The sequence below is a fragment of the Dioscorea cayenensis genome, chromosome 1, assembly GCF_009730915.1.
Source record: "Dioscorea cayenensis subsp. rotundata cultivar TDr96_F1 chromosome 1, TDr96_F1_v2_PseudoChromosome.rev07_lg8_w22 25.fasta, whole genome shotgun sequence".
NCBI lineage: Eukaryota > Viridiplantae > Streptophyta > Magnoliopsida > Dioscoreales > Dioscoreaceae > Dioscorea > Dioscorea cayenensis.
In genome coordinates, this window is record NC_052471.1 from 4,880,740 (window position 1) to 4,895,440 (window position 14,701).

The 14,701-nt window shown below is 34.4% G+C and overlaps 3 protein-coding genes across 4 annotated transcripts; 1 reads left to right on the plus strand and 2 right to left on the minus strand.

The window, feature by feature from the left end:
• Nucleotides 1–632: 632 nt before the first annotated feature.
• On the plus strand, nucleotides 633–4,240 carry LOC120278849 (myosin-11-like). 2 transcript variants are annotated; one of them, XM_039285685.1, is made up of 6 exons: nucleotides 633–959; nucleotides 1,050–1,262; nucleotides 2,870–2,953; nucleotides 3,035–3,160; nucleotides 3,659–3,794; nucleotides 3,884–4,240. In XM_039285685.1, exons 1-6 carry the CDS (start codon nucleotides 768–770, stop codon nucleotides 3,889–3,891), a joined length of 759 nt encoding a protein of 252 aa, XP_039141619.1. In that variant the 5' UTR covers nucleotides 633–767; the 3' UTR covers nucleotides 3,892–4,240. The 2 variants fall into 2 exon arrangements, with proteins under 2 accessions (XP_039141619.1, XP_039141560.1); XM_039285626.1 differs by having other exon boundaries at nucleotides 635–959; nucleotides 3,659–4,240.
• Nucleotides 4,241–4,423: 183 nt separating this feature from the next.
• On the minus strand, nucleotides 4,424–7,605 carry LOC120263981 (probable adenylate kinase 1, chloroplastic). The gene is made up of 4 exons (XM_039271968.1): nucleotides 7,229–7,605; nucleotides 5,837–5,977; nucleotides 5,129–5,401; nucleotides 4,424–4,833 (listed from the first exon to the last, which is right to left on the minus strand). The coding sequence occupies exons 1-4, from the start codon at nucleotides 7,526–7,528 to the stop codon at nucleotides 4,690–4,692; spliced, it is 858 nt and encodes a 285-aa protein (XP_039127902.1). The 5' UTR covers nucleotides 7,529–7,605; the 3' UTR covers nucleotides 4,424–4,689.
• A 1,478-nt stretch (nucleotides 7,606–9,083) lies between these two features.
• Nucleotides 9,084–13,849, minus strand: LOC120264202 (polyamine oxidase 5-like). The gene is made up of 10 exons (XM_039272022.1): nucleotides 13,543–13,849; nucleotides 12,458–12,573; nucleotides 12,226–12,314; nucleotides 12,026–12,139; nucleotides 11,835–11,922; nucleotides 11,651–11,736; nucleotides 11,451–11,553; nucleotides 10,618–10,715; nucleotides 9,637–10,066; nucleotides 9,084–9,565 (listed from the first exon to the last, which is right to left on the minus strand). Exons 1-10 carry the CDS (start codon nucleotides 13,568–13,570, stop codon nucleotides 9,215–9,217), a joined length of 1,503 nt encoding a protein of 500 aa, XP_039127956.1. The 5' UTR covers nucleotides 13,571–13,849; the 3' UTR covers nucleotides 9,084–9,214.
• Between the last annotated feature and the right edge of the window lie 852 nt (nucleotides 13,850–14,701).

Consider the following 14,701-nt stretch of genomic DNA (forward strand, 5'->3'; position numbering starts at 1 on the left):
ATATATAAACTAAACTATTTGTGTGTGTGTGTGTGTGTGTGTGTGTGTGTGTGTGTGTGTGAGAGAGAGAGAGAGAGAGAGGAGTAAAAGGTATATATTCAATTCCTTTCATTTATCGTGACTTATTCTCAAATTAATATCCATACTTCATAAGATTTTTTTTTTAGTATTTGATTCACCAGTTTTTTAATAGCCATTGACTCTAAACCATTCTATACAAGACATTGAAAATCTTTTGAGAAGATATCTACCTCAGCAAATATTTTGTTACATACATAAAAATTCAAATTTGAAATCACTTATGTAAACAATCTTTACTTCCACCATTTGGATTAACCCCACAACTCATGCCATCATTAATAACAAAATTTTGCAAACAACTTAAAAAAAAAAACCGAAAAATAAAATACAATATTCCTTTCACTTCATAAAATAATATTACACTAAAAAAGTAAAAAACCCTATCCTATTTTAAAATTTAAATGGATCTAACTGCAAAAAAAAATAGCAAATACAAATACAGAATACTTCAGGGTGGTAATTGCAAAAGTAACCAAAAATGACAAAATTTTGAAAAAACCACACCAACGGCCCGAAATCGCAGTGTTTTTTCAAAATATATAAAATGATCAACTTTCTTCTTCCAAGATCTCAGCCCGATCCTTCGCCATTGAGGAACCTCTCCCCAAAAATTCTCAATTAGGGTTTCTTCGATCCCTTCGATCTTCCACTCATCGTCTCCGATCGAGCTCCAATCGCCACCTGCGATGGATCTCCCCACTGAGACGGATGATTTCATCCGTGAATCCATCGAGGACTCCCTTGGAATTCCTGTCTCCTCCCGCACTCTCCGCCTCAAGCTCTTGGCGTCTCATGATGATCGCCGTCGTCTCCAGGACCAGATCTTTGCCCTCCATGATCGCCTCAAGGATGCCGACAAGCGTCTCGAGCTTTCTCGGGTCTGCTCCGTTCCTTGAATCTTTGCAATTGTGATTTTTTTTTTTCTCTCTTTTTTTGGGGTGATTAGGGTTTTTGGTTCTTGGATGTAGGCGGAGGCGAGCATGAATGCGCAAGCGCTGAGGAAGTGCGTGGAAGAGAAGGAGGTGCTTGTGTCGACGTACACTGAGATGGTTCGTCATTGTGACAAGTTGGAGAATGAGTGCTCGCTTTATGAGCGGGACCTTGAGAGGATCATGGATACTTGCGATGAGTTGGGGAAGGAGAATGAGGAGCTCAAGGCTCGCGTGAATGAGAACTCCGAGGTGAGCGCTGTATTTGTTGTTGTGGCTTGTTCTTGTTTCTTTTTCTTGATGGAATTTGAAAGTATGAGTCTTGGAAGGAGAAGCTTGCTAATCTTGGCTGAATTGATTGTATAGTTGTAAGAAAAAAAAAGGGTTTTTAGTGTTAGCAGGGGAAGAAGGATGTTCTTAGAGAGACAGGTGGTATAGTTATGCAAACTAATGATTCTATAGTTATAGGATGAAGAATTATGTTGATTTGTTAGGCCAGAATCGATGCCTGGTACAGTAATTTGATGAATTTGTTAGGAATGCTGCGCAAGATTAGGTGCAAGAATTTTAATAATTTTGTCATGTTCGTGAGCTTTAGGTTGTTTGAAGCTATGAAATTGTTTTTATGGAATATCGTATGTATGAATCAAACTTTGAACATGTGAACAAAAAGAACTGGTTGAATATGAGCATGTGTGAAGTGACAAAATTTTTTCCAGGGGTAGACAGGATCCCTTTATTCTCTTGTGTTGAAAGTGCTGGATTTTTATTTGTCTGTCAATGCCTCGCAAATATGCCATGAGATTCTAGGAGGGAGGATTCCTGGTTTTTTAATAAATTACTTGAACATTGGATATACTAGGATAGATTTTATGTTCTTTGATCTCCCTCCTATATAATGCAAATTTGACAAAGATTTTTTTACAAAGTTTAAACATTTCATCATTTGAATCAATTTGTTTAGTCTTGGCTGATTATGATTATTATAATGTTTGCGGTAAATGTGGCCATTCCTTTACTAGCAATACCCTTCTCTTTTAAGGGCAGAAATATAACAGAACATCTCCCTGTTCATCTATGATTCTCGACTTGTTTAAAATTTCCTAATCTACCCTTATTTATGTAAAGTAGTAGCTTACTAACGTTATAGTTGGAAACCAAAATACCATATGAGCTCAAGGCTATAAGGATCATTGTGTATCAGGATTAATTTAAAACTTTGAATTGCTCGAGATTTCAAAATTCACCGGACATGATAGTAGACCAGTTGTCTTTGCTGTTGAATATCTGCACTCGATAAAGGGATGGCCTCCTAAAATTCTTTTCTTTTGCTTTTGAGATCATTTACTGACTAATCTGTGTGTATAGAAGAACTTTATACTTGAGATTTTCTTCACAAGTGTCATACATCCCTCACTAATGTTTAATGCTTTCAGCAGACGTAGTAATGAACACCAAAGCATTTTCCAAATGATCGGCCTTATAACAATTATTTATTATTGATTTGAGGTACTTTATTAGGAATACTAATACTTAGGTGAAGTCATCTTTGAGAATGTCAGTTAGCTGTACCTGCGACTTATAATGTAACTTTAGCTTTCTCAGACTTTATTCTCTTGGCAATCATTTGAGAATTTTTTTTTAATATATTTTTTATTGCATGTGTATCCTTCTATATTTCTCAGGATCAAGTTGTTTTCTTCTGTCATTATTGAATTGTAGTACTTTTCATGCAGTAGACAAGCATGTAAACTTGAACTGACGAACTTTCCTTTGACAAGTGTTCTCCTTGCTTGCTTTCTAGCCTAAATTTAAATATTTTTTAATGAAGTGCTTTTTGGAATTAACTGAATATGTAGATCATGACACTTGTTGCTGAAGTTGAATCTCTAAAAAGGGATAAGGAACATCTCAGGATGAATCTTTGCACAGCTGAAGAGGAGGTAGGAATAAAATGTGCATCGTTATCCACCTCTTTTTTCCATTTGTGCAAATGATTATATAAGTTGTCCATTTTCTTCAAGGTTAAAGTACTCTATGAGGATAATAAACTCCTGGATGAAGAGAACAAGAGGTTGCTGAGGCAGTTAAACAGAGAAAGACATCATCATGGATCTGATAGCAAACACACAGCCAGCTCGTCAGCTAAGGTGAAATAAGAAATCCATATATATCTCTGAAACTTTAAATGATGAAAATTTTGATAGTGAACCATGGGGCTTGTTTATTGGAACTATGTACTGCATATTTGAGCCATATACTTCTTTTTTCGATAGCAGTTTATTAAAATTCCTCCTTGAAAACCACCAGCATTGATAAAACAAACTTTTGGGTAATAACAAATATCGTACTCATGACTGCATCTCTAGCTAATAATCAATCTTTATGCAACTGTTAGATGCTGGGGCACATTTTTGGGGACTATTGCATCAAACAAGAAGTGATTCTCCATAATCCAAAATAAAAATGAACTCTGCATGCTGAAATAATTTGATGCCATTTACTGCAAAAAATTTCATCTTGGTCCAGCATTGCTTTAATGCATTGACCCATTTTTTGTATTCAGCAATGCTCAACCTTTTGAGATGTGTGTGTGTGTGTGTGTTTTCTTATGTTTGGTATAGCTATTGATTTTGACTTATGCACAGGGCAAGCGTAAATCCAGAGTAAAGGACAGCAGTCCCGAACATGCAATAGACTACAATCGAGGGGATTCACCAAGGCAACCTCTGTCACCCCTACAACCGAATTCTCCTGATCTCAGACTACATAAGAAGCAGAATGGTTTCACTAGTACAGATTAAAATCTACCGAGTTCGCACTCTCATTAACATGAAACTGCTGATTGCTGCTTCTTTTCACTGATTTTACAGGCAATTAGAGATGGTTGCATGTGTAACTTTCCTGGTTTCTTCTTAAAGTCCTATCAATCAAGCATTTAGATATGCTTGTTTCTTCCTGGAGAAGGTACTTTCAGTTTCTGATTTACTTTGATCCGGTCGGCATGTGTAATAGGAACTACATTTTTTTTTTTTTTGGTCTTAGCCGGGTGCAAAATTTGCATCTCTATCTTACTGATGTTTAATTAAAAGGTAATTCATTGTTGACAATGTTGAAAAGCATTAGCAGTTGATGATGAGACATAGATCTGGATATTATGAGAGGTTTAACATTTGTGTGGAGCAGGAACATACAGGTCTTGTTTTTCTTGTTTCATTTTTCTATTTTTATTTTGGTTGTCATTTTTTGTTTTCTGTTGGTAAATATATGAAAGTCTTATCAGGTCTTTCTTATTATGAGTTCAAATTCAAAATAGAGTGCTTAATAATTATAATAATATAAATATGTATGTATATATATATATATAGTATAAATGTCTTTGACTGATTATAGTATGCTTGACAGTGGCCTTATGAGAGAACATTGTGAAATTTTATAAACACAGCATCTTGAAGAGTATACATAACACATTAAACAATTGGATTGCGGCACCAAAATATAAACCACCCCCAAACACAATCAAAACTAATAATTTATAGCTGTTTCATCTGGACGTGCCTATATACTTGTCACAACCTCCTAAACCAGAAGCAGAATTGGGTTTTTTAGGTCTTGGAGCTCAGTTTAGTTCTTATTAAAAGAATAGACCTTGCAAACATCGTTTGCGAGGTGTCTTTTATCAAGCTGCTGCAGATTGCTTGTCATCATGGTCTTCAAGATTTAACGCTCGCAGAAGCTTCGGCCAGGACTCGGGAATGCCTCCTGGCAATTCGAACTCCAAGAGCTTTCCTCGCTTGCGGTAGAACTCTTCAACTGGTAGGCTCTGCAGACAAAAACCGAAATAATTATATGCTTTTAGTTTCTTTTTCAAGGTATAATTAAACTAAACTAGGCATGAGTTTAAAATTATTAATTATGTACGATGAGCATGACATGCGAGTTCAATACAACTTTTCAACATTTAGGCATAATTTTATCATATGAATGAATAGATCAAACCAGTCCTTCTGACCTAATGTGACATTTATAAGTATCCACACTAGAGAGGAATGCAAGATTGCATATATAAATTTAAAACAATTTTAGGAAGATAAGATAATTAAGAAGTTGTGAAATACCGTGTCATTGTATACTCGGAGACGCTCCTTCACCACCTCTTCAGTATCATCTGAGCGAGTAATAAGCTTGGCGGCACAATTTGGAGGAGGAAGGAGAGGTGCCATATTTATACCAGGCCTTCCATTTTCGCCTTTGATGTCAATGGAGGCAACATTAAAATTCCCTCCACACTGGCTGCAAATTCTTCTCCCAAGGCATTTCTTAAGTAGCACATCTTCTCTCAGCTTCAAGTTGATTACTAAGTCTATGTCAGTCACGCCCTCCAGTATTTCCTACAGGAAGGAGTGAATTTCTTGACATCAGCTTAAACTGACAAAATGGTCAAATTGTGTAATTTATGAAGTATTTTACATAAATAGAGTAGGAATTCTAACATCAGGATTCGATAACTATAAATGGTCAAATTGTGTAATTTCTGAAGTATATTATATAAATAGTGTAGAAACCCTAACATCAGGATTCGATAACTATATTGCTAAAGATAATAATGCAAAATCAACCTACCAAAATGGTAGAAAGTATTACCCACAAATCAAATATTGTTGCAGAGAGAAATAAGGCTAATTAATCTACCTCTTCAACATGCAGCCAAAGTAGACAGATGTAGACATACCATTCATTCTGTAGCAGTTATAACATCACAATACAAAAAGACAAGTGAATGAATCAGATTCAATTCCCAGGAAGTCATACAGATAGATGCTCACTGCTTGTCTTATGGTCCGAGGAAAACCATCTAGAATAAATCCTGATTCACCATTAGAAGCTCCATTCTGAAGCCGCTTAGACAATAGTTCTATTATTATCTCATCTGATACCAAATGGCCTTGATTTACAATTGCAGAAAGCTGCAAAACAAACATGTAAGTACTGATCACCACAAGGTTTTCGAGCCTTAAATGATTCCATACGAATGTTGGGATCAAATATCAAAAGAAAAGTGAATATAATCCTTAGCAATGGAAATAAAGCAAGAAAAAGAAAGGTGCAAAATAGTAAGAATATTACACATCTTTAGTCAATAAACAACTCGAAGTAAGAACAACGGAAACAAAACAGAGACGTTGACCCCAAAATCAGACAAGCTCTGTTTCAACATCATCAAATTTGAGTCACATAGTTGTGCATTAATTGGCTCAATAACATCATCAAATATGAGTCACATAGTTGTGTATTAATTGCCTCAATAAAACAGAGACGTTGGTCCCAACAACCAAAACAAATAGCAAACAAAATTTCTTCCATAGACCAAATGGATCACGCAAAAGAGCTGAACAGAGCTTTAGAGCTGAATTGTCATTGGGAAAAAAAAAAAAGTATTGAGATTTCATCAAGTTTAGAAAAAGTTAAAAACACATAAAAAAACATTATTAATTATAGAAGAAAATTTATCTAAACCTGATTTAAAGCTTTCAGAATTTAAAAGAGAACACGCTAAAGTAAATCACTCATGTTTGGCAAAGACAAGCCTTATTCTATGTTATAGGCTCATGGAATGAGCTTTTCAATGCCAAACCAATCAGTAAACATGCAAGAAAACTATTTGAGAACCAAAAATTCTTATCATCTGGTTCATGCTAAACCATGCTTTTGATCATTTCAGGATCCAAATAATTATATCAACCCTGATTTCAAATCCCTATTTCACATAACATCACAAACGATCATCCCATACCCTGGAATCATTGAATCTAGAAATCAAATTTCAACAAGACTTTTAATTTTTCACTGATTCTAAATCATGCTTTTAATTGTTTCACGTGATCGAAATAACCACATAAACATTGATCTTAAATTCCTAATTCACAGCAAAACAAATCACACACCCTAAAATCACTGGCTCAAAAAATCCAATTTCAATCAGAGTTTTGATTCTCTGATTGATACTAAACCATTCTTTTAATTGTCTCACGATCCAAAAGACCACGAAAACATTAATTTTGATTCCCAATTCCCCACAACACCAAAGCTCATCCCATGCCCTAAAATCATCAAATCTATAAATTCAAATTTCCAAAAAACCAAAACCCAAATCTAAAAACAAACACCCAAAATTTCTCAAGCAAAACAAAGAACATCAAACCAAGAACCCAATCCACCTGCTGAGCAAGAGAACCAGAAGAGCTGAGCTCCTCGCGGACGAGATCACCAGTTGCGATGTGAGGAACTCCAAGAAGCTGCGAAAGCCGGCTAGCATACGTACCTTTCCCCACTCCAGGGCATCCAAGAAACACCCACTGAACTCCCCTCTCTCGATGATCTCTCCTCGGCCCAGCCCCCATCTTCGGCACCGCCAACTCAGGCACAAACCGCCCACCGCCCTCCGGCGCCGCCGTCGTCGACATACGACTCAACGACCCCAAGAAGGACGTGCGGAGAAGGCGGTTGAGCGCCGCCATCGATGGGGACGAGCAGAGCTTGCGAGGGTTTTGAGAAGAGTAACGAAGATCAAAAGAAGAGAAAATGAATTTGAGAAGCGTTTAGAGAAGACGAAGAAGAGGTGGTATATATTGGTCACGTGGGACACGTGGAGATGATTGTGATGGAGATCAACGGTTAGGATTTCGCTGATCTAAATAAGTGTTGTTGATCTCGGAGCATGGTTGATGGAGTAACGTCAATAGATCTGGATTGATGACGTGGCTTCATCTCTGAGACCCTACTCTTTGGCTTACGTGGACCAATGTATGAGTGCCAAGTCAGCAGGCAAAGTAACATGTAAGGATATCTACTTGTCCAGGGATATAGATAATATCCAAGTTTTAATTGTTTTATTAGATTTATAAAATTATAATTTTCCTTTTTTAATTTAAATGATTTATTATATATATATATATATATATATGAAAAATAATCGCTTATAAATAGTTCACATTAAAAAATAGGATATATAGTATTTTGATTTTAACCGTTATCTCAATTATTCGATTTTATTTCTACTAAACTTACAACAACTATAACAAAATTAAAACCTAAAATTAATAAATCTTATTAAACCCTAATTAACACTCACTATAGCTACTTAATTTATATTATGCTCAACTGCGGACGTTTGTATTATATATATATAGGTGAATATGGACAAACTACGGCAATAGAGCGCGCAACAGACAAGTTAATATTTTAATTTACTTGTGCTTTCATTCTGTGGAAACGAAGGTTTAAACCCGATATCAATATATTAAAAGGTCATTTGTACTATAAAGATAAACATACCCGACCTAGTTTTGTAAATCACTAATAATAAAATAAATATAAACCCGATATCAATATATTAAAAGGTTATTTGTACTATAAAGATAAACATACCCTGACCTAGTTTTGTAGGTCACTAATAATAAAATAAATATAAATTTTGAGAACATATTATTAAAATATTATTTATATTAAAAATATTTTTCAAATATCCTATGAAATAGAGAGCCATTTAAATATAGGCTATATGGATAATATATCTATTTCTTAGCCTAAGAATAAAATTCCATTGGCGATCGCATATGATTAGATCAGATAATGAAATTGAATATTTAAAAATTTATGTATATATTTATATATATATTAATCATAAGCATTTAAATATATATATATATATATATATATAAATCATAAGCATCTACCAACAGTAATAGCTAAATTATTGCAACAGGCCATTTAGGCTGGTACTTGCTAAAATTTGCTGGTGAGCTTACTCAATGGACCACTAAATATTTAATGGTCAAAAAGATGGTACTTGGCACTCTGAAGTCTGAACACATGGTACATGCACTTCCTTCCAGTTAATTAGTGTTCTGCATTTCTTTTTTTTTTAAAAAAAAAAACAAAATTAGGTTCATTGTATCTTTTAGGTGGCATTGATTCAAGTCTAATATCAAATCACAATTTCTAATAATTGATTTTTGGTTATGATCAACTTATTTTAGGAAAGATCAAAATTTATAAAAGTTCTGCAAAACATCAGAAAATGCGAAGATTGAGAAAGTCATGTCATACAATGAAATATCTAAGATGTATCAAATGATAATAAGAAGTAGTCTGGTTCATCATAATCACTTGTGAGTCTTGAGAACCAGCAAGCAAATTATCAGTTAAATCCTAGAAATTTGAAAGGGAACCATTTCTTCCCTTAAAACCAAATTGAGAACATCTGAAAAACCAAGCCCGGTCTTTTCTTCCCTCAGAACCAAATTAAAAGCATCAGAGAAACCATGCTTCATTGACAGATCTCGACGGCATTCTTCGGCCGCCAAAATACCTGAAGAGTATGCGCCGTGCACGGTACCAGAGTGATCGAGGCTTGTGGCTTCACCGGCAAAGTAAATGTTATCAACTGGAGCTCGAAATCTTTCGTATAAGTCAGCTGGCTTCCCGACTAAATCGCAGGAGTAAGACCCAAGAGAGTTTGGATCTGTTCCCCAGCGTGAAACCAAATAGCCAACCTGAACAGAATAAATGCCGGTCAGTTTTGATCAAAGAGCGAAAAGAAGGCAGCAAAAAAATTTGATCTTACAGGCTCAGTGGCATTGGGTAACATTTTCTTGAGCTCTGCCATTGCGAGTTTAGCAGCTTCTTCATCTGATAACTTTTCTATGCTATACGCGAACGTCCCGGCTGCCATGTATACAAGAACAGGATATCCAGTTGCCTTCTGAAGGTTGAGAAAGTATCCACAAGCGTAAGATGTTGGTGCGACGATTCCTAAGACTTCTACATTTGGCCAAAACACTGAATCAAAGCGAAGGGCGATTTTGTTCTCATTTCCAACACCTATGTCAGATAGTGCTGAGAGCTTCCATTCAGGCAAACTAGGTTCAAATTCAATCAGATTTGCCTGGAGGACGCCAAGTGGAACGGTGATGATCACAGCGTTAGCTATAAAACTGCTTCCATCCTCTGCTGTAACTATGACTTTGTTGCTGTTCTGGAGAATTTTGGTCACCCTGATTTCATCGTTGAGGAGGAAATGATTGACAAAGTAAGTACACATGCCATAAAATAGTCATGAAATTGAGCTCAGGATAAGATTGCCACATTTTTTTCCTGACCAATGTGTAAACTAGAGGACTCGCAAGGATAGTTAGATAGCAGAAATTTCAGAAAGAATTGGTTTATTGTGGTAGCTCTATTGGAATAATAAATTGTGAATGAGAGTAAGTGAATAGCTACTGGAATAGAACCAGAGTTCCATAGATAAATTTACAGATGTGTGGGACATTATAACCGCAAAGTAAATAAGATCAACCAACTGTTAATGAAATTATCTTCAAAATTTCAATAGTATCAGCAACACAAGACCATTCTAGTATTTCAATTGAAAGGAGACTACTAGAGCAGAAATATTTTGGTTTAGAACATTCACAATGAACGTCAACTGCAGAGGAACTCAGAAATATAATTCACAGTTAAGTAAATAAATTTACAGCTCCACTAATCATCATACATTCTAAATGATAAGAAATCAGTGTCATTACTTGTGCTCATAAATACATACCTGTGATTTAGACGGATATCAAGGTCCTTGGCAAGAGCATTTATTAGAGGATAGTAACCTTGCACCATAAGTCCATGGCCACCTGTGAGCACATGCTCCTGCATTTAGAAAGGATCATAAGCTCACAATACCTCAATAATCAAAGTTAATCTTTGCTTGAGCTGTTTTTATTTGCTGATATCTTTAAAAATAATAGTGAAGGAGTTCAAAAGATTTATTACAAAAATCACCAAAGAGATGTCAAATTTCTCCACCAGTGTCAACCATGTTAAAACATTATTCTCTTGAATAAATGTAACAAATAATGCATGAAAGAGACATCCAAAGATAAGAATTAAAATTGAGTCATATGTGTGGAAGAGTAAGAGGGATAGTATGCCATGAGAGATGTTATGCATACCTTCTTAATTTCAAGCAATAATACCCAGCATTCAATAAATAGAATATAATCAGAAAATCTTATGCTAATGGTGCATACATATACATGTTCATTCAGAATCAATATTGTGTAAACCATAAATTACACCTTTAGTACACTAAGTCTGCTACCTCTCGGAAGGAAAGGAGCATTTTATTTTTAAAAAAAAAGAAGAAATAACAAATGTTTAGCCAACCAAATTTGACTGTGTGAAAGCCATTGATATAAAAGCAGCAATCCGGGCTACTACCCCTTCTGCCTTTTGACTTAGATAGATTGCCAGATTATATTATATGCCAGCTGTTGCAGAAGGGGAGTGATATAGAACAGCTCAATTCATTAAGGATTTGACAACTAAAAATATCTATCCTTGCTTATAAGAAATATAATAACCTAAACAGTTATTAAGCCTTACCTGATCCCAGTTTTTCAGAGATATAGTATCTACATCAGCAGCAAACCATGCTTCCATTCTGCATATATACCATTGCAGCACTTCATATGCCAAACCCTCTTGCCTACACAAAAGAAAAGATAGGACATACATACATAAAGATCATTCAGAGATAAAATATGAATGAATGGCACAGAAAATGCAAAAATATATGAAGTTACCTTAATTCTGGATGCCTGTCCAAAACAATTGAAATTGCTCGGAGGATAGACATATCCTCGATATGCTCATCCCTCACTTTTTTAGTCTGCAATCCTCAAGAAAAGAAGGCGCTCATAATTTACATAATAAAATTACATTAGAAAATGACCAGGACCACAAATATGACAAAGAAAAGTAGTTTACCTCTTTGAGAATTTTCTCAAAAATCAGCCCAACTTCAATAACAAGTTCTTGGGGGACTTGGTGCCCATTCTTATCAAAAAGAGTATAGCTATAAGAAGCATGTATTTAACATATCAGTATACAAAAAAATTGCATGAATATTTGACTAAATTTGAGTTTCCAACAATAGAGTGAAACATAAAGTTATATACCTTTCCAGATCATGGTCATATAATACAGAGTTGTCACCACTAGTTCGGTATAGCCTTAGACCAAGATGGCGAATCAATGGGGCCAAAGAATTTTCATTGCAAACACCATGTAGCCTGAATTTCAACAAATAAGAGTCAGGTAATCCACTAAAAATATTAAATTTGTTAGACAGAAAAAGCTATGATCCACATAGAATTACCATGATGCTCCCATATCTACAGGAAAGCCAAGAGAATAGTCGGTATGCACACGACCGCCGAGCCGATTACGTGATTCAAGGAGAGTGACCTAAAACATAGAGATCAAACTTTAAAAGGGAAGCAAACAAAACATCACCTCGAAAAGATGTGAAAACCACAAGATCTTCTCAGATTAAATTAACATATTGACACCGATTCTGGAAAAAAAAAAACACCATAAAAGGGGTATACATTAAATGATGCATTTGATAAGGCACGAGCAGCTGCAATCCCTGATATCCCTCCACCGACAACAATAACTGAAGGGGGGGATGTTTGATGTTTATCAATGTGTGCGAGAAATGAACCTGCAGCAAGAAAAATAAAATATCATTACTAAAGCATACAAGAGTTTTCGCAACCTAAAGGTCACTCTAACGAATAAGACATAATGTATATGCAGACCTAATTTTCGGCAACTTCCAAATGAAAAAAATAAATAAATAAGAAGAAATCAAATGGCCTCACTAGAAGAAGAATCAAACGGCCTAACTAACAAATATTTCAGCTAACTTCTTGGCCCTTCCAAACCATAGATATTATATTGATTTGAGAGTGTCTAACCAGATTAAACATTTTGTACCTCAATATTAATGTTCTCTGTGCTTTAACATGGAACTAAGGTGCTCATGTTTTTCCCTAGCAACTAATCAAACTTCAAGTCAAAGAGAAGGACAAACTGAACATAATATGCTACAAGAAACAAATAAAAATGACAGGAAAGAACAGATTCATAGTTTAGTTAAGTATATATACAACCCAAGTGATAATAAGAGAAAAACCGTAATCCAGTAAAGCCATGATCTTTAGTGTTCTGACATTCTAGTCAAGCACAATACTAAACTAGCCAACAAGTTTTAATGATTAAATTGTAGGAGTGAATTTCAACCAAAAACAAATACTCCATTGGATCCCAAAAAAATATATCAAATTAAAGTACAGAAAATGCCTACCAATTTGCTCATTATTGAGGGCTATGGAATCTACCCTTTTAAATCCATAATGCTACAAACTTGGGACCATCAAATTGCGCATTAATGCATAAATGCACGTATACAAATTTTGAAAAATATATATATTAAACTCCTCCCAGCCTAAAAATCAACTAAAAATTCGAAAAACAGAACTTTACATAATCATTGACTCAATAAACAAAAAAAAAATTATATTTTTCTCAATAATGATAAAGGGAAACACAAGAAACAAACACAAACCCCTAAAAAACAACAACAAAAAAATAAAAATTAAAATTAAACAACAAAAAATCAAGACAATACCTCCAATGACGAAATTGGTTGGCTCCATGGCAGCGTCGATCAAAAGAATCGAAACAAACCACAAGAATCCGTTCAATCTTAAGAACGTATAGGATTCAATGAAGAATTACAACGTATAGGAATAAATCGACGATAAATGACAAAGATCAAATGACTCCGATCGGAGAGGCAGCGAAGCTTATCAAACCAGCTCATACCCTAAAATTTCCTCAAACCGGCAAAAGAACAAGATCAAAGAGCAAAGATTGAAGAGAAGAAGAGAAGCAAAACCAATCGATTCGAAGCCCTTTTCCTCCACTGGATCGGAAAAAACCGAAGGTATTTATAGATAAACAAGCGCGAGGGTTGGAGAGTCTTGAACGGCTGTTCTTTTCCAAATTGCCAATAGGCCCTTGACTTTTAAGATAATTATTATTTTTTCAAATATCCTATTTAATCCCTCTAATATAATTAATCCATTACATTCCTCTAATATAATTATATTATGAAGAAGAACTTATATTTTTTAAAAATTAAAATACATATCTCTCCTTAAAAACAAATCATATTAAACGAATCAAAGGATAGATTGTGAGGGGCTAAATAGAGTGTTTTACATAATAAAAATAAAATATTTTTCATTTAACCCCATTTTTATTTCTTTTGTTTTTTTCTTGATTGCAATTAAACATGTATATTATTAATATTTGATTAAAAATATCACCATATTATTTTATTTTATTTTATTTTATTTTTTGTCATTGGGAAAACCCCTCTGAAAATAGTTTCCTTTATTTTTTGAAATATTATTATTAATGCATTTATATTTATTTTTAAATTTTGACAGCATTTTAATTGGTCGATTCTTTTATTTGATTATAATTTTTAATTATTAATTATTATTTTAATTGTTTAAGGAGTATTTAAATCTGTTGTTACAATTGTTACTATTAGTTGATGGTATATTTTCTATCAATTGAATGTTTATATATTTTTTAATTTAATTTTATTATTGTTATTGATTATTATTACCTAGTTACAATTATATTACTATCATCAATTCTAACATTACAATTTTAAATTTAAACATCTCGCATTAACTATCTTTTCATATATATATATATATATATGTGTGTGTGTGTGTGTGTGCGTGTGTGTGTGTGTGTGCGTGTGTGTGTGT